General features: G+C 44.3%; 3 protein-coding genes across 7 annotated transcripts in view; 2 read left to right on the top strand and 1 right to left on the bottom strand.

Annotated features, from left to right (window-relative positions):
• LOC135370188 (NAD(+) hydrolase sarm1-like) overlaps nucleotides 1–3,893 on the top strand; it is a 90,696-nt gene extending 86,803 nt beyond the window's left edge. For all 5 annotated transcript variants that reach the window (XM_064603895.1, XM_064603894.1, XM_064603891.1 and 2 more), the window contains one exon: nucleotides 195–3,893. In XM_064603895.1, the coding sequence (XP_064459965.1) occupies nucleotides 195–465 (271 nt within the window). In that variant the 3' untranslated portion in view covers nucleotides 466–3,893. The remainder of the gene's footprint in view (nucleotides 1–194) is intronic.
• A 4,032-nt stretch (nucleotides 3,894–7,925) lies between these two features.
• LOC135370194 (dCTP pyrophosphatase 1-like) lies at nucleotides 7,926–11,727 on the bottom strand. The gene is made up of 4 exons (XM_064603900.1): nucleotides 11,379–11,727; nucleotides 11,198–11,308; nucleotides 10,755–10,789; nucleotides 7,926–8,287 (listed from the first exon to the last, which is right to left on the bottom strand). The coding sequence occupies exons 1-4, from the start codon at nucleotides 11,567–11,569 to the stop codon at nucleotides 8,082–8,084; spliced, it is 543 nt and encodes a 180-aa protein (XP_064459970.1). The 5' UTR covers nucleotides 11,570–11,727; the 3' UTR covers nucleotides 7,926–8,081.
• A 10-nt stretch (nucleotides 11,728–11,737) lies between these two features.
• LOC135370193 (NADH-ubiquinone oxidoreductase subunit 8-like) lies at nucleotides 11,738–26,762 on the top strand. Its single transcript, XM_064603899.1, has 5 exons — nucleotides 11,738–11,846; nucleotides 15,057–15,209; nucleotides 19,712–19,884; nucleotides 24,396–24,524; nucleotides 26,555–26,762. Exons 1-5 carry the CDS (start codon nucleotides 11,813–11,815, stop codon nucleotides 26,684–26,686), a joined length of 621 nt encoding a protein of 206 aa, XP_064459969.1. The 5' UTR covers nucleotides 11,738–11,812; the 3' UTR covers nucleotides 26,687–26,762.
• The last annotated feature ends 464 nt before the right edge of the window (nucleotides 26,763–27,226 follow it).

A 27,226-nucleotide genomic window follows, 5' to 3' on the forward strand; every position in this document is an offset into this window, starting at 1 on the left:
AGGAGTGCCCTTCAGCATACGCTATATTGCAATTGATTTCATCTCGGGAAAAAGCGACGTACATATTATTAAAAATTATGTTCTCATTAACTGGGACACCCCGTATATACACAGTGTGGTTGTCCCACCACGTACTATATACTAACAAGCGCATTGCGAATTACCGCATGAACCTAAACGAACCGGCTTTTCAGGTGGATCCACGACTACCAAGACGCGTGCGTGGACAAGCTGGAAAGGTTCATGAGGGGCGAAATGAACGTTCGCAGCGATGGACCCCTGGGCCGGTACGTCGGCATGGGGCCGGGGACGCCCGGCACTCCAAGCAACACACTGGGAGGACGCTCGGCCGTCTACCAGCGCAGTGCCAGCAGTGACAGCGCAAAGGGAAGCACCTGCTCCGACAAGGACAACAACGGACGGACGCTCGACCAACAGCTGGCGGCGGCGGCGGCGCACTGCTGAGCGAGCAGACGACGCATACGTTCCGTCCGTGAGAGATCGAACACGGGTAACCAACAGACAGTCAATCAGGTGACACAGTCCAGAGGAGAGGACCGTGTTACGTCTGTACTTCGAGACGGTATTGGAGTGTGCGCCAGCTTCATTTTTGACAGGGTTGCTTGACTCAGTTAAGCAAGTAAGCTGGAACATTGGTAGGGCCCGACTTTTTCGGCATACATTTTCCAGCAATATCGGGTTACATTTTGCTTCGATAATTCGGGTGTAATTGGGTTGAACCGAACCTGATTGACCCGAATTCTGGTTGAATCGGATTGGACCAGGCTTAAATCTTTGGCGTATTCGCCGTAATACGCGACACAGAAGTAGACACAGAGCATCAGTGTTTAGTCCGTGCGTCTCGGAGGCTACAGGGCCTCTTTCTTGACAGGTTGTATGCGCGTATTCGTGCATTTAAAACACAGTTTCCAAAGTTCCGCGCTAGTTCTGATGAGTTCAGATTGCCCTGGTTCAGCAGTTTTCAGGGAAATAATTGGGTTAAACCCCGTTCTTTTTTTCTGATATGAACAGGGAGATAAATATCGGGCATAATCGGGTATATAACCCTAAAAAGGTCAGGCCCTAAATATTGGTTGACCTAAGTAAGCCAAAAAGGCGTCTTCTTTCACCTCGTAAAATGAACCCAGAGGAACAATTTCCTTCTCGGTCTACACGAAGCAGCTAAAAGAACTCTACAACTCGGAGGAGCACTCCGTAAAAATGCGGTGCAAAATGCGAGACCGTACATGCAGCTCCGGACGTCTGCGAAGTGACACGACTCCATACTCGTGGTCAGAACTCGAATTGTCTCGGAATTGTACAAAACTGTTTTATTGGCGTTTTGTGCACTAGCATTCCAACTGTTTTTGCCTTGAACCTGTCCTAATGCCACTCTGTGGTGTTTTTATTGAATGATCCGCGAAGACATGAGTATCGCTTTTGCTCATGAAAGCACTTTGTGTAGTTGCATTTTTGTAAATGCAAAGCCTAGTCCCCAAAGCTTTCGGTGCCGTATTTTCAATTGTGGTTGCAATGCAATATATATGTGTATCTACATGCATGATTTTAGTTAACGATTCTAGAATTATGTTAATATGACAGATGCTTGACTATAATATAACGTTAAAGCTGACTGACTATGGTAGACTGTGTACACGGACTCTCAATTGAAACAGTGCGGCTGTATCATTACGAGAGTGCGTTACCGCGTGAACCTGTACTGTAGCAACCAATTACCTCATTCACGGCGCCTTGCATTTTACACGTGGTCATCACTGGCCTTTTGTGACAATTTTGCAGCTTCGCATTTAGTTACTAAGGTCTAAGATTGTTTAGTTTTGCTGACAAACCTTATAATACGACAGATCCATTTCTGCAGAGCTTCTCGAGCACTGTAGTGCTGCATACAGAGTGCAGATTCTTGTAGATTGCACAAACGCCTGCTTAAATCAATTTGGTGCCTTAACACCACAGCATAGCGTTTACAACAATGCGGTGTACACTTGCCATAATGCTGCCATTATTTAAGCCGTAATTTAAATTTTAATGGCTTGCCTTGTCTGTAGGTTTACTTACATGATGCAATGCTAGTTGTACAGTCATCTTGCATCTTGTGAAAGTCATGCCTAATGTTGGCAATGCAGGAACATGATGGAAGAGTTACTTCCGAAGAAGTTTGCCATCAACGTAGAGCATATACTACTTCACCTATTTTTTTGTGTGCATATTTCTGTGTGCGCCACACTTTGCGTGATAAGTGGTGTGCAGCGATCACTGGAATTGATAAGATTATTATTGTGCAGTCCATATCCGTTGCATTTGCTGTGAAAGATTGCTCCTGTTGGGCATACCATATTTCGTGCATGCGGTTACGAAAAAAAGGCAAGTCCCGCGAATCCGTTCTCGCACGTGATGAACATCAGAAAGAGTACCTACATTTTGGGGCAAAAAAATTGGGTGGTGCGTCAAATACGTGAGCAGGTATGGTTATGTAAGTCGGCTCACTGGTATCCGATAGTAAACGATAAAAGTGTCGAGAAACCACACAAACTAATAACTCAGAGAACAGCAGAACATCATAAGAGCATGCCCAGTGTACTCCACAGTAACAAGGTTTACCAAACGTGCGCTCAAAAGGCTCACATTTGTGGACGTTTCTGAGGTTTCCACCGTCCTACTTCTGTCAGGAACGTGACAGTGACCACTTTGAGTACATCCTACCAATTATAGCATCCTTCGTTTGTCAGTTATGGGAATTGAGGGTACGTATATCCCTGACACAATGGGAAGGGTACAGCTAGAGCTAAACACCGTGTTTGCGATGAACCTGTTGAGTTCACTATGTACCATACATACCCCATTCATCAGTGAAAAAGTAACACCAAAGAAAGTGTCGAGCAATTACAGAGGCGTTCACGCGTGTACACGCTCGGCAGTAGCTATGCTTCATTCAGAAGTGACCCCATGCTGAATAGGCTGCCAGTAATTGGGCTGCAGTGTTCTATCCATGGTGGATTGACTAGGATTGGCTAAACGTGACACTGTAACGCTGGTGGCGTTATGACTTCGCTCCAGTATTTTCCATCAGGCGGTTTTGTCCATCACTTACGCATCAGTAAAATTCCTTTTTGCAAAACTCAGCACATGCTGCATTGCCTCCCCTGTGTGATACTACAGAAGTAGCAGAGGCTAGTCAAATATACAAAGGGAACAGGCATGGCAATGAAGCCCTACAATGTCCAGTCGCGATGACCGAGAACGACATGTTACGTGTTCGTCATCTGTCATTTGTTAGCCATATTACATGATGTTGGTTGTTCACTAATGCAAATGGGTATTGCTTTGACTTTGTACAGAAAAACTAGCTTGTGCAAGTAATACATGACCAACAAAACCGGTTCGTCAGCTGACTGTGCCTGTATTCAGTGTGCGCTGTCGTACGTGTTTGCTATTATATTTATTATATTCTACTAATACGACACTGTGTACAAGCCTGGCATACTAAATGCAATGACATGTGACCTGTCTGCAGATTGCTGGACTGTGTACTTCTCAGGCACTTCTGTTTTTTAGGTCTCTTTAGTGACTTGTTTTTCTCTAGGGCAATGCAGGTAGTGAAAGGCCCTCCTTTTCCATAGATTTTTTTTTTGTGTGTGTGTACTTTTTTCACGTAGAAGCTGTAAATAATCTCTCATGCTTGGAAGGATGCCGTTCCATCAATCATTGTAGATTCCTTGGTTGTGCCCGATTCTTTGCTGCCACACCACAAGTGTGATTTGTAGTGCTCTGCCCATGACTCGAGAGCATTTCTTTTTTTTTTGTGCACATTGTTCTGTATATAGCGGTGATACTGTAGGTACTATTTGCCCTCAGTAAACATGTACATAGAAGTGTCTGCAGAGTCTTCTTTCTTGTGGCTGTGATCCAACCTCAGGAAAAAAAAAAAAAAAAAGAAAACAAAAAACTCCAACTCTGCTCACGTTGGCTCCACGTTGTTGTCCTTACGGGTATGTCTCCTTATGCTCCCTCTCTCACAACCCCTCTCAAAGTTACTCACTCACTGGTATTCTAGTAATGACTAAACAACCCCTATATGTCCCAGTGCCCCCCCCTTCATGACTTCAACTTCAACTCGAGGCAGACACTGACTGTCACATTAGAGCACCGCACAGGCTCAGGCTGGCCCAAAAACCCGAGCCCATCTCGAGTAAAGCTTCCTTTTTGCGGGCCTGGGCTGGGCTCGGGTTTGACCATTATGGGCCCGGGTCGGGCCCGTACATTGCCTGGCCCTAGGTCGGTCTAGAGCCTATGTTACCCCTCTGTTAGATACCCATGGTCAAATTTTACAGCCTGACACACTAAGTTGGGCCGGGTATCCTATAAATTTCTTGGACTTGGGCCGGGCCCAGGCGGGTAAATCAAGGGAAGGCCAGGCCTGGGCCTAAAAATGTGGCCCTTGCAGAGCTCTACGTCACATGTCTCCAACTCATGATATCGCCTGAGAATGTTTGGGATATCTCAGCCCTTCAAACACCCCGAGCATCATTTGGGAGGCGGGGGTTCCCCCTGGTGGAGACCAGTTGTACGCAACAGTTGTGGTGGCAGGCAGTGCATAGGGCAACAACGAGTGACACAGGATAACAGGTTGGAGCCAGATTGTGACCCTCCTGAAGTTTGTCATGGTTGGTGCTGAAGGCTTACACATGCTGCAGTGAAGAGGTACGAGAACGTTGACATTGGGACAATGGACCGAAGTAGTGTTAGCATGAACTAATAGTCTCGAGGAGTCTTGGGACTCCATCAACTGGTTCGCCAATTGCTGGAGGAAGTTCTATACTTTGTTCTCTCCTTGCAGGTCAGATATACAGGGAGGTCCACCAACCATGATAGAAATTCATAGTAAATAACGTAGTCAATGGAGAGGCATGTGGTCAAGAAATTTTTTTCTCTTCAGGAACATTTGCCACATATTGGTACCAATTTTATTTCATTTCAATCGATTGAAATTTAATTTATTGAAACGAACTGCGGTGAGTGGGGGAATCTGAGCAGTCTCATCAAAAATGAGGTCGCCCGACGTTTTGACAGGCAGGGAAGGACATCAATTTTTGGAGCGTTTTGTACTCCGGTATCGGTGAATGCTGTGAACAAGTAAATGGCAGGGATGGCCAGCACTGTGTATTCCAACCAAGAAAAAACAAGGATGATCCTTGCTCTACGAGCCACAGATATGGACTATGACAGAGCAGTCTTGAAATACAGTGAGAAGTTTCCAGGAAAGAGTGTGCCCAGCCAACACCACCTGCCTGCACGGTCCTCGACCTGATCTAACAATTAAGAGTCAGCCAATCAGGAACGTGTTTTCAACGGCCGTAGCCAATCACGAACGTGCTTTCAGCGGTCATGGCCATGGAGAAGACGTAGGAGAGGATCCTTACGCAAGTCAGTGCACCCTGGCAAAGCGAGTACAAACATCAAAGCCAGAGGATCCTACACAAGCACAAATCCCACCCATACCACATAAGCCTTCATCAGCATTTCCAACTTGGGGACAATGACAAATGGTTGGATTTCTGTAACTAGATCCTATGTTAGACCGAGGAAAATAGAAACTTTGTGAACAGAGTAAATTAGACTGATAAGGCCCACTTCTGCCATAGCACTCGAGTGAACCTTCACAACGTGCATTATTGGAACCAAACAAACCCGCACTGGTTACGGCACTGAAAGCATCACTACTACGTAGTAGGGATTCAACGTATGGGCCGGGATTTATAACGAAGCCATAAGTGGGGCAATCCTTTTCACAGGATGTCTGAATGCCAACCTCTACTGTAAAAAACTACAAAATTTTACGAGCTGTATTCAGATTTGTTGGAAACCTGCCTCTTCCTGAACGACCCTGCGTATGGTTCCAGCGTGCAGTACAGATGTTTCGGGACAAGTGGGTTGGTCGCCCCTGCCCGATCTCGTGGCCCGCCAGGTCTCCTGCCATAACGTCGGATGGACTTTTACCTCCGGGGTCCCATGAAAGATGAAGTATACAAAGATGAGCCACGATCACCAACTGCCCTGCAGGACGAAATCATTGCTTTCTCCTCGTTGCTCCCCAGATCCAAAATAAAAAAAAAGCATTGAAAGACACAATCCGAAGGGCCCAGCTGTTGCGCCGAAAGCAACATGATATTGTCTTTTTGGTGGCGATATTTTGTTTTCACGACTTAAGCTTTCGTTTTTTACTCTTTTTTAAAAGTTGGTTCCTCCTCTGTTTGGCAGGGAAACGTTTTACACTGAAAGTGCCGCTAATGATAACTGAATACTGAACTGATAACTCTGCGCAGGAAATGTGTCGCACGTGCAGCGTTGTGCAATATGTTGAAACAAACGAATAGAAAAAAAAGAAGAGTGCTGACAGGTGTTTGTGCTGAAAAACATGCACACACATACACACTAGGTTGGTGACAATGAGGTGGAGTAGAAAAACGGACTGCGTTCATGGTGTAAATCGCCGTGTATAGGAGCAAGTTCATGCGCACTCAAAAACAAACAAACTGACAAGAAGCAGAAGAAAAAAAACAAAAAAGAACAGCGTGCAACCCTGAGACCGTCGCAGGCAAAGCTTTTCACCTTCTCGCATAGGATGCTTCGCAGCAGAATTCTTCTCTGGGTTGGGATTCTAACCCTCTACCCCTAGCGTCAATTTAACCTCCTTTCGTCGCACTTTGGTGCTCAATCTAGAGCCGACAAAAAAGAGGCAGAGCCAAGGACTCATTTCCGCGGATTTTCGGCTAATATATTTCAGCAATTGTCGTTGGCTGCCATACTGAGTAAAATGACCACGAGGAACCCATTTCTGCAAAGAAAACGCTAGGATGACATGAGAAATTTTGGAGTTCAATTCAAGAAATTACCGTAATTTCACGTGTATAAGCCGCACCGCAGATAAGCCGCAGGATGCGTTTTTAGGAACGTTTTGAAAATTTTCTGGCAGATAAGCCGCACTCGCAGATAAGCCGCGGGCAATACGAGACGACTGATTTGTGAGACAAAGGAGACCATAGAGAAGGCCATAAACCTTGTGGTCCATACTACAGGGTCGGCATAGTGTACAACAAAGGAGGTCAGCAACAACAAACAGGTTTTCATGGATTGATGGGTCAGTGATCTTCCAGAAGACGTGAATCACTTTCACCACTTTCGGTAAAGCTGCTTGGGGGAATGCACCAGGAAGATCAGTCTACTCGAATGTGGACCCGTCCCTGTTACGCACTGTTCGTGCATCGGCAGGGCAGTGCTGTTCCAGAGAGACTGTCGGCCCTTTCGTTAAAACTGGCGCATGGGGAAAATACCAGGAAAAAATAGTCATCACATAAGCCGCAGAGCGCCCGTGAGAAAAAAAAATCACGCATAAGCCGCGGCTAATACGCGTGAAATTACGGTAAATTTCCATCGACTGAAGTGAAATAAAAACCAATATATGTCGCAAATGTTCCTGGCAGAAAAAAGTCCCTCGACCGCATGTTCCTCCATTGCATACATTATTTACTATGAATTTACTATGAATTTAAAGCTCATCAGAACATCAGTTATATCCATTTGGGACACTGGCTCTCCATGGATGTGCACCAGAAGTGACTGTTTAAACTGATTTCTACGAGTTTCTTCCAGGTCTTTTTCATCTGCGGACCAACAGAAGCATGCTGCAGTAGCAATTAGTCAAGTTGATTTTGCCTTATATTCTCGGGTTCACTTAACACATCTGGGGAGCAACATTCAGGAGATAAGAGTGCTGTAGGAGGGACTCAGAAACGTTCCTTCTCCCGACCCAACAACTCCTGGTCGACAGCATCTTTTGTATTATCAACACTATCTATACAATCAACAGATAGATAGAACCATCCACATTTGCAAAGAAAAAAAAAACGTCACTGCAGAGTCTTTTATTTTTTTACATTTATCCGAGGATAAACATCACTTCCGCTGTCTTCGACGTCAAACTGCAACGCACACTTCAAACGTGCCGTAAAACTTCCAGCTTTCCTAACTTGCAACAAGAAACCAAAAACATCCTAACCAGTCTGTCACTCCTGGTTTGATCTCTCATACTCTGTGTACTTGTCACTCTTGCCGTAGACCTTAGATGCGGGGTACTTGTTGCTGTTGAGCTCTATCTTCCGCAGCACCGCCGACGGAAGGTCGATCTCGCAGCGATCAGCCAGGCGGATGAGATACACGAGCACGTCACTCAGTTCTTCTCCCAGATGAGTGCGTTCCTCTTCCGTCCAGTCTGGATAGAATTAAATTGTAACGGTGTTCCAGACAGTCACCGCACTTCAATGAACAATGCGCGAGGATTTTTCACTGCCCTAACCAGTTCGAGGCAAAACTGAGCATTCTACATGGTGGGTTTTTGACATGACTTAATACCAGTCATGATTAAGTTACTAAAAGAAAAGTAACTAAGTTACATTACTGTTAAGAATGCAATGCTCAGCCTGTTGTTATCATCAGAAAAGGTATAGTCTCAACAGTTACGGTTTACCTGCAGAAAAAGTAACCGGGTTACCCTTTTTTAAATGTAACCAGCTACGGCTACACTTAGCACGTTTAGAGTAATTTAGTTGCTTTACAGTTACCTTCTAAACAAAATTTGTTTCAGCACTTGTATTATCCTAGCGTAGTTACACCGCGTTATAAACAGAGGGTTTCGCATGGGCCTTAATAGCATGGTGGGACATCCTGGCTGTGTACGTCCCTGGTCTGGAAAAACTGCGGTGTACTTGGAGCCTCGACAAAATGATGCCAGAGAACTGACACGTGGAAAATATTGCCGCATCTAGTTAGTACTTATGTAGAAAGATAAACGAGTTACAGCTACTTGTAACATAGTTATTACACAAGACTGCTTGTTACTAAATCTTAATCAGTTGACTTTGTAATGGTTGTACACCAGCTCATACCAAAACAACTGATACCACACTTGCTAGCTACTTTTTTTCTTTTTGTGGGAAGGGATGTTGATTATGGGAGTGGCTTCTGCTTTTTTTTCTTTTTTTCTGTACCATCCAAATTCAAGTCACACCGAGAAAGGCCAAATCAGGACAAATGTCCACAGAATGTGACTTATACTGAAGGAAATTAATGTACGAACCCCACAGATGGCATTTGCCGTGCAGCTACTATTATATGCTGTCGAACTAAATGAGACAGGAGTGTTGCAGTTCCCTGATTTTTGTACATGATTCAATAAAATGTTGTTTGTGAGCTTTGTGTATTTTTTTCAGCGTGTTTCCTCGTGTCAGATCGACTGGGGTGATTTCAGACTGGTGTGAGCTGAGGCTCGGCGCGAGTTTTGGCTTTTTTTGAGTTTTGGCAGCAGAACAGCTAAGTCAAATCTAAAATTAAAGAGGGGCCACGAAAACAACGTCTCGAGAGGTGTGCCAATGGACACCTTCCGATTTTTCCTGCTAGTATTGTGATGAGCCAGAATACGAGTTGGAACCTTTGATTTACACAAATTATTAAGTTTTTAGCAAGTTTTTAGTGGGTTTTTTAAGTTTTAGTATTCCACACGGTGAGGAAAATGTGGAACAATTCCAATTATATTTCTTTTCAAAACTTTCTATTTCCAGAAGCCATTGTAGTGCAGTTTAACTATCCTTCGGTGCGCATTGGTGAATGTCATCTGTGAAATTCTTACGATTCCTTCAGTATGAGCTAAAGTCTGTGACATTTTTTCCTGATAGGGGGGCTTTCCTGGCCTCACTCGAGCTTGGAGTTTGCGAAGCTATCGTATTTTCACGCGTATAAGCCGCACCGCAGATAAGCCGCAAAGTATAGCCGCAATAAGCCGCAAAGTTTTCCGGCAGATAAGCCGCACTCGCAGATAAGCTGTGGGCAATGCGAGACGACTCCTATGTGCGACAAAGGAGACCATAGAGTAATGCCATAAACCCAGTGGTCCATACTCCGGGATCGGAATAGTGTACAACAAAGGAGGTCAATTCTAGAGTTCTACCAAGATCGGATTGTGCCCTTGTTGGGCGCTTTTCATGTATTGATGGGTCAGTGGTCTTCCAGAAGGCATGAATCACTGTCACCGCTTTCCTTGAAGGTGCATGGGGGCAATCTACTCGAATGTGGACCCATCCCTGTTAGGCACTGTTCGTGCATCAGCAGGGCAGTGCTATTCCAGAGACACTGTCGACCTTTTCGTTAAAATCAGTGTATGGGGAAAATACCTGAAAAAAAAAGTCATCAGATAAGCCGCACCGGTGGATAAGCCGCACAGCGCCCATGAGAAAAAAAATCGCGCATAAGCTGCGGCTAATACGCGTGAAATTACGGTACTCCCAAAAAACAACCCACTCCCTTTCCACACACAAAAAAGTTGGGTGTTGTATGAATCGTCTTCTTATGAGTTGTCTTTGTATGAGTAGTTCGGGTATGAGTTGAGTGTGGTACGAACTGGATGGTCCCTTGTGCAGTTTGTAATACGCTTGTCATGCAAGCACTCTTCAGATATTATTCAAATATGGTAACCTTCACTGATCCTTTAATGGGCCTTGGATCAGGCAAATTCCATTAATGGTTGACTACCGTGACGTCGCTCATTATCATAGTTGTCTCATGAACTAGTGGTGTGAACTATCAGTCGCATTTTAATTACGACCTATATGCACAAGGCATGCCATGAAATGCAATTTAAAATTACTTGCACTATGAAGTATAACAATGGCACGACATGAACTTACCTGGAAGACCTTTCTTTACTTCACCCTTCCACTGGCTTTGAAGTAGCATTACATTGCGGTGAGAGAGAGAAAAAGGGGGGGGAAAGGGTGAAAGAAACCAACCATGGTCATTAGTCAGCTACAACAGATGGAAATTTCTTACATATATAAGCAAAGCAATTCAAAGCGACTATAGATTCACAGCAAGTCATCAGCAAATGCTCGTAAAAAAAAAAAAAAATGCTCGTAAAAAATGGGTTCAAATAGAGTGTGTGCAAGCACACAAACCTTTGTGCACACCTTGTACAACAAAACCACGTCTACGCATGCATACTTTATCTACACGCACCCTGTACTTTACCCAAGTTAAATTCCCCGGCATACTTAGCACTTGCCCCCCTTCTCGTGCGCAAAGTTAACGGGTTTTGGTCATCCATGCCGTGCAGCACACACGCTCAACTTACAAACATTCAGCAATCTCTCCAACTTCTGCCACCATCGCTAGTAACACATTACGTGGGCTGTGATACTGATCCCAATTCCTCTGTCTTGAAAAATCCGCTTGCTTTTGTCGACTGTGGGAAGAGAATGAATGAGGTCTTTATGCTCTTCATGCACTGTGGCAAGGAGGTGCCGTTCACATACATTGCTTCAAGGCTGAGCTCACTACTGAAACGAAATTCAGTAGCGACAGTACTCTTGGTTTGCTTTGATTCGTCGGCATTGCTCGTCATTGATGTTGTACAGTAAAAACAAACGCCAAAGATATTGGGCGCGGTACTAACCCGCAAAATGCTTCGAAACCGCGTTAACTTTTGAAGGAGCGGAAGCAGCATTGTGACACCCTCGAACTCAAGTGGTACCCAGTTGATCCAGTCCCCCCAGTCCAGCGCATCAGGATTTAAGAAACACCTTTCGTGGGGAAACGTACTTTCTGTGCCTTCTGATTTCTATTACTGAGGCTTCACTTGGACGTTTGCACTGCAAAACCCGTACTTTGGTGTGTGCGAGGTAGTGCCGCAGTGCCGCATGCCCGCAGCCGCTGCATGCGTTGGTGTCGAGAGTAGTTTCTTTGCAAGATGGCGGGTGTTTGTATGCGATTTGTTTCCTCAGGTAAATTACCTTTTGTACGGTTCGTTGAACAACAGTCATATGTGCGGCTAGCATTGCTCAAATTTCTCAATCTAGTGCTTCTAAACTCTTCATCAATTCACTTTGTAGTCAGCGCCATCCGCTGTGTTTAAATTGTATGATATGCGATGTTTCGGAGTCGACCTTCTCCGGAGTTATATTTCATTTGTGCGACCTTACACATACATACATGCAAGCTACTCCTTAGGCTCGTGCTCTGACGCGAATAGAAATTATACACGAACGAATGCAACAGAGTTTAGTTAACACAACCGCTAATATTTATGAATGAGTTTCTTCGGGTGCATCTGGTGCGGTCAGATTTTCGGTTCCACTGCCACATGAAAGGTCATGTTTTTATGTCGCTGCATTTGATTTTGTTGGCGCGCATAGCTGTGTGATGTCGTTATTTTGTGTGCAAGATACTTCCTCATTTTTAAGACGAAACTGTTGGAGCTGATTTACCCAGTGGCTGTCGAGAAACAAAACAAAAAAGGTGTGGTGGCAGAGACAGCTTTCGAATCTTGAAGCCTTGAAGTCTCAGAAAAAACTACAGGAGTGCAGAACAGTGTCACATCGAGGTTGTCTGTTCACCGAGATCCTGTGCGGCCCTCAAACGTTGCTGGGCAGTTTAGTCAGGGCAGAGCAGAGGAAGTACTTGGCAGTAAAGGACCATGTTGTCCCGTGAAAGAAACGACCTCATTCGGGACTTACTGAACAACAGCCTTATTTCAGTCTCACAATGTTCTTAGATATTGGAGGCCTTGGTTGCAGGATTTATGTTGCATTTGTATGTGATGCACCAGACTTGGTCGTGGCCTACCAAATTATGTCGTTCATGGCATTATCAGCAAAGGCAGAGTCCCATCCGCATGATCTGCAAGGGTGCTAGACGACATGCTGTGACATCACTTGGACAGTTGAAATTTGAACAGGCGGGAGCTCTTACACAGCTACTGCTGTGGCTGTCGTCTGCTACTCTGTAGCAGACGACAGCAATGGTACGTTGTATGGTTGCCATCGAACCACACGAAATGATGATGATGTTCACCAGATGTTGCCTGCCTCATTATCTGTATGTACGCATATGCTTTTGAAAAAAAAACATATCTGAGTGAGTGTGAACAGGGTGAGTATATGTGCCCTGTCCATCCGAAAGAGACCCCCTGGAAAGTCGTCAGGGAATCATGCCAGAGTGGTGTAGTGGTTAGCATACTTTACGGGCAATCAAGAAGTATGGCTGTGAGTACTGACACTGTCTGGCTTGGTTGGCAGTTTCCATATTCCGATCTTGCGATATAGCAGGAAATGCTACACAACTCCTCCCAAAAAAGAGATCTCTAGCATTTTTCTCACTTGTTCTGGTGGCAGTCTACTGGCATAGATGTCTGCTGAGCACTCTGTGGACAACACGTGTTGCAACCAATGGCAATGAACTACAGAGGGGAAGGGTGGGTGAATTTAAAAAAGAAATCTCTCCGACCAGTGTCAACATGTGCAACACACTATGATACGGTGATTGCTATGTGATCTCTACCCACTGACCTGATCTGTGGCTCTTCAGTGCATCCTCCCGAGCCAACCATGAAAAAATGGTGGTGTACATACCACGACCCACTTGATTATAGCGACCATTTCATAATCGCAAACCCCTATGGGGAGACCGTCCACACGATCCGCTAGGGGCGCTACTCATCGGCCCGCGAGATCTCCGTCATGATTGGATAATGGAAATTTGAATTTCAAACGTGCAGAAGCGGACATACGAGTACCGTAGCAGACGACAGCAACGGCTCCTATGAAAACGTGTAGAATGATGATGATAATCACCTTTAGAAAGAAACATGTCTCGTGGGACGTCCACTGCTTGTACAAAAATACTAAGGTAAGCTGAAGTACAAAGTATTGTAAAAATTCAGTAAGCAATAACCGGGCCGATAAGTAGCGCCACCGCTAGCTTCCACACGAGGTGCTGGGAAGGGGTCCATATGACATGGTTGCTATAATCTAGTAGGTCGTGGTGCATACATGGTTGTTCAGTGCTGGACAAAAGTTTTACGAAACATGCTCCCAAGCGTGTTCCGTAAACTTTCATCCAGCACTGTGCTAATTTAAACCCTAATATGCCATTGGTGGTATAGGTAGAGCCTAAAGATTTAGGGTTTTACCCGATTCTTCCCCGAACTTGCACCCCGAATTGAAGGTTGCCTCTTTAGGGTGAAACCCGATTTTTACCAGGCAAATTGCCCTCTCTGGGATGTCTGTAGGAATGCACCAACTTACTTGTTTGGCAGAAAAATGCAGTTACATCACCGTTTGTACCAAACCGCTACAGTTAGTGTGAATGACTGAGCCCAATTTCTCCCCGATTTTAGCGTAATGGAAGTTTTTTCACCCGAATTCGCACGAATTTAGTGCACACGTTTATTTACCCAATTTTTTACCCCCCGAATTTAGAAAAAAATATTTCCCGAAAACTTCAGGCTCTATGTATAGGGCAGGATTCATTACATTTTGTGCGGCTCGCATGGTTGACGTGTGCTTCAGCTATGTTACTGTACAGCGAAGTGTTTTGTTTCTTCTTTTGTGTGTGTGTGCATTTATTCAGATTGGCTCCAGCGTCACATAAAAGGGTTTTCATTTTTATTCGTCGCATAATTTTTATTTAAAAAGCTAGCGGAGCAAGATAGATGCCGCTGTTGCAGTTGAGTTCTACAGTCAAGCTGACATCCCGCTTCGAAGGAAGTATGCGACTACAAGATGACTGATTACCCAAAATTCATTAATTAACTCTTTAATGAGGGGGTTTGGGACAAAAGAGGGAGACCAGAATGAGAGACCGTCCTAGTTGAAAGCCATTCCTCGTTTAAAAATGCCTGAAACACACACGTGCATGAAGATATCTATCCCCCAAAAAGTGGTCTCCCACTTTTGTCCATAATCTCCTAATTAAAGAATTAATTAATGAATTTTAGGTAATTAGTCATCTTGTAGTTCCATACTTCCTTCAAGGGATGTCAGCCTGGCCGTAGAACTCAACTGAAAAAACGGCATCTATTTTGCACTGCTAGTTTTTTTAAACAAAAATTCTGTAACGAATAAAAACATTTACCCTGTATATACTGTTGCAAGCAATGATACACAATAGTGCAGTTAGCTTGACAAATTTTGTTGTATGTTAAACGTTTCCAGCACCCAGGCCACTATGGAAATTGTCAAGGCCATTGTCCACTTCTTCAGCAACTTTCTGCTATAAGGAGATGAATCCTTCAGATCCCAGCATGACATTCAAGGACATGACAGACCGTGCTGCACAGAAAGTACTCCTTACTGAGATCATGAGAGGTAATTTAAGCCTGCAGTTCTCTTTTCATTGCGCTGTTGCAATAGAAAAAGGCTTCTTTGAAAAAGAAGCTTAGAAAAGCGTCATTGGCTAGCAGCTTGAGTGCCAGTGGGCACCAAATCAGGGTCAGAGCATCTCCTAACCTCGAAAACCGGGAATTTTGAGGGAATTTTGATGCTGGTGGAAAAGTCAGGGAGTTGTCTGGTAAATTGCCAAGAAGTAGCAGAAGTCAGGGAAAATCAGAGACAAATGCTGTGACTTTTCTTTCATTTTTTAAAAAAATTTTTTCACTATGAATCACGAATGCCAATTGGCGAGCGGCTACGTTGCAGCAACGGTGCTGCGAGTAGCAGTTCAACAGTACGACAAGAACAGGACAAGAATAGGGCAGCCTAATTAATATTCAATAAATTATCTTTTTTATGAGAGATCTGTAGCAAAATGTAGCACCCTGAAAACCAAGTTTCCTTTTGTTTTGGCCAGGGAATTCACGTGAAATGGTCAGTGAAAACCTTGAAAGGTGAGGGAATTTAAAGGTGACAATTTGGTGGACTCTCTGATTGTAGCAGAAGTGTCTTTTTGAGAGGAGCCTGGTAAGTACAGATGGAGTGTGGAACACGATAAACTCTCGGGGAGCAGGGAACCTTAAGAGGGGATACGACCTCCGGCGGCCCCATGTATTCTCTATGGGCGAAACAATGCGATCTTTTGCAGCTAATACTGAACCGATTTGGACCAAAATGGCCTTGTTCGATAGATTTTAGAATTTAAAAAAAATCGCATTGGAGACATTTGCAATTTTTTTTTGCAGAAGTTTTTAAAAACCTTACGAAAGCTGCAAAACATTTATAAGTTCGGTCTCTCGCTTTTGGAAGTTCGTAGCTCGTTTACTGTAGCACATATCTGAAATGTAATCAGTAGCATTTAGCGGAATTCTTTCTTGAATATTTACGTGTCCATGTCATGTCTGTCCATGCCTCCAGTTGTTCACAATATTGAAAAAACTTAAGGTATGTACGGCTCCGTGAACTGCCCCGTCTTGCCATCGTACAGTAGCGCCACATTGCTGGTCAGAAGAGAACTTCATATTGTTCCGCGGAATGCAGTCACTGTTCTGGCACCCTATCCCAGAAGGGGTTTCCCCGGCAGCGGGAGCGCGAAATTGAGGTCGTGAAACCTGTCTGAAGAGATCCACGTTGAGTAGGTCGTCGCAAAATAATGGGAAGGCCTTGAGTGAGAATAGGGAGAATAGGCGGCATAGACCAGGAAAGCTTTGCTACACAGCCACGCAATATTCGCCTCGCAACGCATGCACGTAAAAAGAATGGTAGGGTTAGGGGAGGTGAGGCACAGTGAGACCGAGTGGTGTTATCATTCGCTCTCCCGATGTGTTGAAATTGGAAGACAGTTTTCTTTCTTTTTTTTAATGAGGTAATATCAAACAGTCAAAGACTGGATTATGGAAAGGCCGAAAAATAAGGAATTCCAAGAGGATGTCTGCGAAATAAATAATTTATGAATAAAACGTTGAAAAAGACTCCACGTAGAAATTCACTTTTTAACAGTACTTTTTCAAAAGAAGCTCTTTCTCTATCCACAGCTGTAAGATCAACCCCACTACACGAGGGATGCTGCCAAAAAGTGGCATGCGCTGGACAAGGTCATACAAAGTTATTTTAAATGCATAAAAAGCATTTAGCACATTAATTCCCAATACCTGTCCTGAGCGCAGCGTTGTGGATATACCTGATGTAGCAGATGTAACTTTTCGAATATATATTTTTCCTTTCTTGGTGGCCTCTGGCTTTCGATAGTTCAGTCTTCCGAGTTCTCGGGCTTGGGGTCCAATGATGGGTGTAACAGGGGTATCACATATTACACCCAAAAGAAGGGTGCTTATTGGGTATATTGACTCAAAAAATGGCAAGTTCTGAAAAAAAAAAAAAAAAAAAGGCTTGCTCCCAAAATTCACGGAACACTATTTGCACTGATGTACTGCAACCTGCATTTGCAAGTCTGAGCGTCTTAGCTGCCTAGACTCTTGGGGACATGTTTACAAAAAGAAAGTGCCTGGTGGGTGATTGCCAGTGAATGACTTGTACTACCCACTCAATGAATTTTAGAGGAGATGGTGTCGCTCTATATATTTGGCAGCCCGAACGTGATTGTCGTCGTGTACAATAAACACTTGCAATAACACAGTCATCTCTACTTTTACTTTTTGTTTTCTGCCTAAGTGATTGAAAGTACGTTATCTAAAGGGAAGTTCGGTGAAACGATTTATTCCCTGTATTAATTATCAGCAATTCTATCCTACTTACTTTGTAGAGCTCATTTTTTATCGCAGTTGGAATAACAATTTCCGTATCTTGGCTTCCTTACTTTTCGACCTTACGGTAATTCGGTTTTCTGGCTTTCCGGCCTGCTGATAGTTCGGTTTTCTGAATTTTCAGCCTTCTGATCGTTCGATGTTTTAATTTTTCGGCCTTTTAAGTTTCGACCTTCTGATATCTTGTCTAGGTTTCGAAGGATACATGTATGTTGTAAGGACCAAATTTAGGTTCACCTGCACATAGGCGCAAAGTAAATAAACTAAAACTGGGTGTCCGCCCATTTCATCGAAAATCGTTTGGTCGAATGCCGTTTGATCGACGCCGTTTGTTGGAAAGGCGTTTGTTTTGAAAGGAGTTCAAAGCTCCGTGGAGTGGGTCGTACGCACCTATTTTTCCGTAAGTTTTGATTCGAGCATACGGTGCAGGCAATCAGTGTCCTCTGCTTTTTTATTTATTTGTTTGCTCTGTTCAGCCGAAGAGGGGAGGCCACTGGTTATTTTAAGACCTTTGTCATTTACGAACAACACAGCTGAACAGAAAAGTGGGTACAATCCGACGAATTACACATATTGAAGAATGTGGCCTGACGTTGGGAGCAGCCGACAGTCTGTGCTTCTTCTGGGCACCCTTCTCATTGCTGGCGGCAAATTTAAAGGGAAAGTTCTGAAATCAGATATCCATATGTGTGCGAAAGCCGCTTGTCTGTGGAAACTATAAGAAGGAAATTTCGCCATGGTACAACAAAACATATTAAATTAACAGCATATAAATAATTAGTTCCGAGTGGCTCGGGACTAACATCTCCATTTTTTTCTTTTACAAATCAATCAATCAAAACATTAGGAAGGGAGTTGCCTCAGGACAGAAGCCGCCGATATTTCGAACAGAGACTGTTCTTCTGAGACTGTTCTTCTGAGACTGTTCTTCAGAGACTGTTCTTCTTCAGCAGTCTCTGTTCGAAATATTGGCGGCTGCTGTCCTGAGGCAACTCCCTTCCTACATCTCTACCGGTTCGCTGGATTTCTACCCATCTACAATCAAAACATTAGTTCCCCTCATTTAGAGTATGCATCTGCAGTTTTGGATCTCTGCACATCCACGCTGTCCGAGAAAAAAAATAAATAAATAAAGAAGACAAAATGCAAAGGTCTGCTGCACGGCTTATCTTGTCTAGGTTCCGGAGGACTTATTCGGTTAATGTTTGTAGCGACAAATAAATTTAGATTCACTTGCACACAGACGCAAGGTAAATACACTAAATCAGAATAGTCAGTTAAATACAAAATGCGTCCGCAAAATGTTCTAGTGTCAGAACTCGGCGCCAAAGAAAAATCAGCAGGTGAATATAAATAAGCGAGGGCCAACGAAATATAACATTTGGACTCCGCGCTGCGTCCAGAAAGTCAGACAAGCTAAGATAGCAAAACATCAAGAAGTCACCAGATGCAGTCCACAAAGGGACAAAAGGGAAGAATTGGCTTTCGTCGGGACCTCCTTCTTTCTTTGTAGCTGAGTTGACCTTGGCAACCCAAACATGACGTGAGATCCCTGTGTCTCAATAGTCAAGGAGGTCACACATGTTTTTGGGACTACACAATCCTGCGGAGGAGTGAGTTATTTATACTAAGGGTAAAGGTTACAGCTTCCTCCAGGCTGAAACCCGTATGTTCGTGTGGCGCCATCTACGAGCGAAAAAATCGTGAATCGGAGATGCCGCCTCACTCGTATCCCCTCTTAATCACGCGCATCGGTAAATAATATGCACGCAAAGAAGCAAACATTTGTACATTATAATAGAAATACCTAGAAATGCGCAACTACGCATGGGCAGTAAATGTTGCAAAAATTTTGATGATAAAATTTGTGGCTTGATTGCTAATAATCCCAAAAATGGCACGCTGAAAAGTATGGCAATTTTGGGAGTAATTCACCAGAATAGAGATCTGCTGCTCAGAAGAAAAAAGAAAAAAATCTGGCTGTCTGTACCGGAGGCAGTATTCCATGGGCGCCTGTATCGGATTCCTGCATGCTGCTGTGGGTAATACATGGCTATTGGCTTTTACTGAGATGGCAGTGCAGGCCCCTCCAGTGTTCACACGTCTGTTCGTTGGCGTTCATTTACGCATTGTCCCTGTCTCGCAGCTCTAAACGGTATTGTGCCGCTTGTGCAGGTCTGGCTGTTACAACGGGACAAATTTTCAAGGAGCCGGCCACCATCAATTACCCATTTGAAAAGGGACCCTTGAGCCCCAGGTTTCGAGGCGAGCACGCCCTCCGCCGTTACCCTTCTGGTGAAGAGCGCTGCATCGCGTGCAAGCTGTGTGAAGCCATCTGCCCTGCACAGGTATGTTTACCAGCTCTGAACTAATCAAAGGGACATACTCACAAGAAAGAGAAGGCTTCTGTTGGCTGAAAGGAACAGTCTAGAGGCAGACAGTGTTGTTTCTGTTTTTGGCCAGTATGGAATGTTGGGTGCTCGAAAACTGCTTTCGCACAATCAGTGCAACCGTAACAAAGTCGTGGCACCTACAGCAGCCCCCCACCTCCCTCCCCAACGCTCCTGCGTGACACATGACGAGCTCCGGGTCTTTGAAGCGTGTAGGGTTATTACCTCCAGGACGGCTATTTGCTTGCCGGTAGGAAGGTGATACCGGTAGCCTTTGGCGGTATGTGTGGCTTGAGACCTTTCATGGGGGCTTTTGCGGAGCTTTCCCTTCAACATTCCACTACAGCTTGAATAATTCTGGAGCACAGACCCAACCCCGCAGTCACCAGTCGTTTTCATAGTTATTAATTGTTATTATTATTGTTGTTATTCTTTAAGTCTTGTGTTCGGAGGGGTCAAGATAAGTGGTTGTGCGAAGCTGTTGGTGGTTGTGTCGGGGCCAGCTAGAACTTAGGCTGTATGCAGCCTTCACGAGATCTCCGCCTGCACAGAATGGTTTGTCTGCGTCGATGAGTTTTTCGATGTAAGTGGCAGTCGAATTGGGTTGCTCCAATACGATCCACTGTAGCGTTCATGCCTGTTTCTAGCATCAGTGTTCCAGCCACACACAGGAGCATAGTATTATTAGAGCCTGAAGTTTTAGGGTTTAACCCGTTTCTTCCCCGAAGTTGCACCCCAAATTGAAGGTTCCCTCTTTAGGGTGAAACCCGATTTTTACCCGGCAAATTGCCCTCACTGGAAAGAATCCGTAGAAGTGCACCAACTTACTTGTTTGGCAGTAAATGCAGTTACATCACCATTTGTACCAAACCAGTACAGTTCGCGTGAGTAATAGAGCCCGATTTCTCCATGAATTTAGCATACTGGGAGTTTTTCCACCCGAATTCGCATGAATTTAGAGCACATGTTGATTTCCCCGAATTGGGAAAAAACTATTTCCCGAAAACTTCAGGCTCGAAGTATTATCTGGAGCGAGCAGCCTTGCTCTTTCTCTCTCTGTGTGTGCTCGTCCACCCCTCACCCACTTCTGCATGCCTACGAGCATTTCTTCCTTTCCCTCTATTACACCTCTCCTCTCCTATATCTCCTCTCCCTCGGCCGGTATCTTTCACTACGAAAGGTGGCAACCCTACGTGTGTGGGATGGACGCTCCTCTTTGGATCCGCGATCACATGATCGAGGTCACGTTTGCCACCATCCTTCAGCGACATCGCTCAGTCTGGACCGTCTGCCACCGCTTCCGAGATTAATCAGGGGGCTCAGTCTCTCACGAACGTCACGCTAGAGGGGGTCTGGTCTGCAGTTTGAGCTCTCGAAGCTCTTGCCGTGGCAGCAGTTTTGTAAATGAGATTGCGCTGTAGCGAAAAAAACAGAACAAAACAAAAAAACTTTGGGCAGAAATATTTTGTGGGAATACACTGTTTTACAAAGTAACAGCTAGTTTTAGGCCATGTTGGATACCACTCTAATGCTCCTTTAAAGGGGCACTAAAGTACAAAAACTTATTCATGACAGAAATTGAATTCATCGGTTTCGCCGTTCACGATTCATGAGCGAAAGAAACCATGATTTGCACTTTCCCTCTCTTCCTCAAGAAGCATGACGTTGTGGAAAGGCCACAGATTGGTCCCCTCGAACGATCTCCCGTGACGATTGGACAAATCGTCTGAGGCCCCGCCAATGAGAGCCTGCTCAGCATTTTCAGAAGGACCGGATGAGGGAAAAAGTTTTTTTTTTTCTTTGGCTTATAAATAGAGCCTGGATTTTTAGGCAAAAAAAAAAACTCGTTTTAGGCACCTACAAAAGGCGCGAAAAATCCCGATTTTGGCACTAAAAATGGCACTATAGGCACTATAAATGGTTACGTTTTTTTCATCTGTAGCACTGAAAGTGCAAAAAGAAAGTGAATAAACCAGTTTTATCTGCAGGAACAATACTGTAAATGGTGGTTATAACTGTTTTCATAATTTTTTGCTGCACGAAATGCAAAACATATTGATCCTACTATGTATGGTCAAAAGACAAGACTTTTAGCCATTGTCACCGGTTCCACGATACTTCTGTGAGGGACTTGTCTCGTGCAGCATATACAGGCGATAATTGAGCAATTGGAAGCATTAGGGTGACGATAAAATTTTTTAGTCCTCGAACTTTTTAGGCTTCGCAGGCTTTTTCGGCTTCGAGGGTCGCAGTAGTACTATGAGGGATCAAGTACGGGGGATCAATTCTGCTCACACTGAACGCGTTGTCACATGTCACCTTCGCTCGTGTACCTATGGCCCCAACAGCCTGCAAGGAAGGGAGCTTGCTAAGGTTGCCAAACTGCAGGGACTTGTACCTACCTATATAGGTCACGCCCTCTCTTGACAAAAAAAAAAAAAGAAAAGAAGTAGAAAATAATGAACGCTTCGGGGACTCTTCTAAATGCAAGCAGGCAATAACAAAGCGTGTTCTAGATTGGCAGAAAAACCGTTACGAAACGTGCTTTTATGTACTTTTTAATAACAACTCACGGGACATCACAGTGCTGGAATGGAAGAGAAGGAATGAGTACGCTCTGTACCAGTAATCGATTTGTAACTTACATTCCAATAGCTTTATACTCGCTTCTTATCAAATGATCGATGGTGTCAAAATGGCGTGCGACGTCACCCATGCCAATTTCGCCTTGAGCACGTGTCTTGCCACCACTTTAGGGCCATTATACAGGGTGTTCAAAATTAAGCTTTCACTAGCACTTTATAAATAGGCGAACAAAAGAAAACTGGTGCTATTTTTACTGTTCCTTGAGTAAGAAACAGGTGCTACATAATTAGCAGCACCTGTTTCTTACACAAGTAGCGTAAAGTTATCATCCGGTTTCCTGTCATCGCTGTGTTTGCGTAGCGCTCGTGAAAGCTTAATTTTGAACACTTTGTAAGCATTTTTTTCGTGTTTAATCGGAGTTTTAGGCATCTATGCCAAAATAGGCACTAACTCCAGAATAGGTATTTATAGGCACAATCAAATCTATGCAGGAGGTTCCCCGGCACCCAATTCATGCTCATGCATCGAAAAGGCGCTATTAGAACCACACGAAAAAAATAGGCATTTGCCTAGGAATCCGGGCTCTACTTATAAATAACGAATGACACAACCCGATGAATCCCATTCCTTTTGTGTTGGCAGGGAGAAGTCTGCAAAAAGAAATTTTTACACATTAGTGCCACATTAACTAGGGTGTCTACCAATCTGGAAAACATGGAATTATCAGGGAATTTTGATGTGATTGCGAAAAGTGAGAAATTTGCAAAAAGGGCAGCTTAAGTCGGGGTAAAATCACAGACAAGTGCCATCACGATGCACAGCGAATCGTGAGTGCTGATGAGTGATTGAGTGGCCCCGCCCCAGAAACATTGCCCCAAGTAGCAGTTCTCCAATACGACAAGCTCAGAGGCAGAAAAGTAGGGCAGTTTTACTAATTTCTCAATAAATAATATGCTTTATGAAGGATCTGTATCAGCAGGCACTAAATTCCATTTTGCTTTGGTCAGGGAATTTGCTTGAAATCGTCACTGAAAGCCTGGAAATGTCAGGGAATTTGAAGGCTACAGCCTTGTAGGCACCCTGTTAACTGTTTCTTAGCACAAGAACTGTACTTGCAGTATGGTTGTAACAGCCTTGTGTGTCAACAGAGGCTTGTTCAGAGCAGTGGCATTATTCTAAACTCAAAACAGTCATACCTTATTTTCTCGAATCTAAATTCTAAGTGCTTTACAACAGTGCTTTGCAAACCAGATGAAAGGCGTTGCCAGTTCTGATCTTTCAAAAGCCTCTGTAAAGATGGTTGCAATAACAAGAACTCTGCATTGGTCATAATTGCTGCCTAGCAGTGCAGCCTAATACGAAGATTTGTTGTTTCCCTGTTCTAACAGTCGTACAGCTTATCACGCAGGTCATGGCATTGTTAGTGTTGGGTGCTTGAGGCTTTATCTATTCCCCATAAGCTGATGCACCCCGACACCATCTGAGTCCGTGACCTAACAGACAAGGCTCCAACAAGGCCTTGCCTATAGAAAAAAGAAAAGAAAAAGAAATATGTAGTCTGAAAAACCTGTGAACTTTAGAATGTTCTGTTGGTATTCCTGTTTGTTTTAGACTGTAAAAAAAACAGGAATACAGCTCTAAAATTTAGAGCTTTCCATTGATAAGTTTTACCGGACCTCACAGTAACGTGAGGATCTGCCCTGTGGATACCCGACGCCCCCACGCTGCTCATTATGTGCTCATTGTGTACATTTCGTATGGTAAAAAGGTTCGACCTGAGTTGTTGCTAACATTGAACAACAACAACTTTATTTTGAGATGATGAATATCGGAAATTTGACATTTAAAACATCTTTAGTAAGAGCAGTTTTCTGTTTTTCCAGGCCATTACAATAGAAGCAGAAGAACGAGCGGACGGAAGCAGGAGGACAACCAGATATGACATTGACATGACCAAGTGCATCTACTGTGGGTTCTGCCAGGAAGCCTGTCCTGTTGATGCCATCGTTGAGGTACGATGACTTGTAACGGCCGTTCCACGTGGAGATGTACATTCCAACGAAACGATTACGTCAATTTTTTCTGAAATACACTCAGTATCAGTACTAAAACAGTGGTTAGCAGAAGTCTGGTCTTGCAAAAATTTTATATGCAGTACAGTCGCCAATCGTCATATTACGATTAGAGCCTGAAGTTTTCGGGAAATATTTTTTCCTACATTTGGGAGGTAAAAATCGGGTAAATAAACATGTGCACTAAATTCATGCAAATTCGGGTGAAAAAACTTCCAGTACGCTAAATTCGGGGAGAAATTGGGCTCAGTTATTCAAACTAATTGTAGCGGTTTGGTACAAATGGTGATGTAACTGCATTTTTCTGCCAAACAAGTAAGTTAGTGCATTCCTGCAGACATCCCAGTGAGGGCAATTTGCCTGGTAAAAACCGGGTTTCACCCTAAAGAGGCAACCTTCAATTCGGGGAAGAACCGGGTAAAACCCTGAAACTTCAGGCTCTAATTATGATGACTGTTGGGTCATTGTGGAATTATTGTACGATAATTTGGACTCCAAAAGTGCATACTTTCCAATTTTTTTTGACAAAACTGTTGGCACCATCAGACGCCCCCGTGGAACCAACATACAGTCAGCGTCCGATTTTTCAGATTCGGCGGGCATCGCACGAAATAATCGAGAAGTCCGAAAAAACGAATTTCGCTTCAGAATAAACTTTACATAGCGTTAGTAGGCTGGAAAAATTTGTCTATGCTTTCCTAACGCGCTTCTAGCTCTGCCTGATAACATCAGCCTTTTTTCCAGCTTTCATTTCCCGAAGCGACATTTCGTCACTGTAAGTACACTGTCAGAGGCACCGCCGTCATCAAGTCCGCAAGTCAGCTTCACCTAATACATGCATGCTTTAGGTGAAGCTTGCTTTACAGCGTCATCGTGCGACTCGCGGTCAAAAAGGAAGACGCAAAGGCGCCACAACAGACCTCTTCTACTTAGAAGAATGGGAAATGGACAATCATTACGTCCTACTATTTTGCCTCAATATTTTAGTTGGTTGATTTCTTTCTGTACGAATTTTGGACGATACCAATATTTTCCGTCACCCCAGGAGAGAAAGAAATTCGCTGCTTGGGCAAACGGAGTCCGAAATATCAAGTGACATGGCGGCATGGCGTCCGAAATTTTGGATGTTCTTCTACATGAACTCTATGGTACCCACGGCCGTTCCGCGAATTAGTCCGAATAATTGAGCATGTTCGAAAAATCGGTCGGTGACTGTAGTTCGGCGTCCAGTAATTCGGAATGTTCTTCCGAAGGCATGCTTGGTTACTCATACTCCTCGCTTGAAACCTGCACACCCTATATTTCACACGGCTTTTACAACACAAGGGCTATTTGCCATTTCTGACGTGGCTAGGGTTGCCACCAGGCCGGTATTATACCGGCACGGCCAGTTATTTGGGCGCTCTGACGGTTGCCGGTAGGAAGGTGATACCGGCAGCCTTTTGCCGGTATTTGTGGCTCAAGACCTTTCATAGGGGCTTTTACAGGATTTTCTCTTCAACATTCCACTACAGCTCGAACAAATCTGGAGCACAGGCCCAGTTCCGCAGTCACCAGTCATTTTCTTAGTTATTCATTGTTATTACCATTATCATTGTTATTTCTAGCATCAATGATACAGCCACACACAGGAACATACGCTTCCTTATCTCTATGTGTGTGCTTGTCCACCCCTCAGCCACTTTCCATTTTCCACAAGCCTCTCCTCCTTTCTCTCTATTCCACCTCCTCTCCCTCGGCCGGTATTTTTCACTACGAAAGGTGGCAGCCCTAGACGTGACGCATGTGTAGAACCGCAGCTTGCATGTGTGGGCAGGTGGGGCCTATTAGTACGCGACCAAAGCCAAACGCTCCGCTTCAGACACGTTGCGAGGACTTTTTTATTTCAATGTGCATGTCTTACCATGTCTTACTACGGGTACCTTCAGCTCTGCGTGACTGCTGTGTGACTCGATTTTCTTTTATTACAGGGCCCAAATTTTGAATACTCAACGGAGACCCACGAAGAGCTCCTGTACAACAAAGAGAAGCTGCTTAATAACGGTGACAAGTGGGAGCCAGAAATAGCAGCCAATATTCAAGCTGATTACTTGTACAGATAGGTACATTGTTTCCGTGAGGATTAAGACTGGTTTAGCCTTGTGAATATCGGAAAATAAACTTAGGTACGCAGCGGCAGTGCTTTGAGTTTTATTGTAGCAGTATTTAGTGGTCCCACGGCGATCTACTGCACTTTCATTTCACGGGCAGATGCACGGTACATCTGCAACCTTATTTATTGCTTTTCCTTCTGGAAAGCTAATCACAGTCATAGGTCGGCACAAGCATGATCGCAATGCCTTATCTAAGCCTGATGATCGCGATCATGAGTGCGATCACGAAGCACTCGCAAGGCTGCCGCGATCGCGCCGAACTATGATCACAGCAACCTTAACTGGGTTATTTTATCTATTTATTTATTGTTTTCCATTCTCAATCCATTGGTTTAGAGAGACAAAGACAGCCATTGCAAAGGCTTGCACATTTTTTGTGCAAAAATGTGCGCGGAGGGGCCGTGCTCCGGGGGCCCAGGCGCCCCCCCCTCCCCCGGATCTGCCCATGCCTGCAGACCAGTTAAAGCTTTGGCAACATCACAGGACAGA

The sequence above is a fragment of the Ornithodoros turicata genome, chromosome 10, assembly GCF_037126465.1.
Source record: "Ornithodoros turicata isolate Travis chromosome 10, ASM3712646v1, whole genome shotgun sequence".
NCBI classification, from domain to species: domain Eukaryota; kingdom Metazoa; phylum Arthropoda; class Arachnida; order Ixodida; family Argasidae; genus Ornithodoros; species Ornithodoros turicata.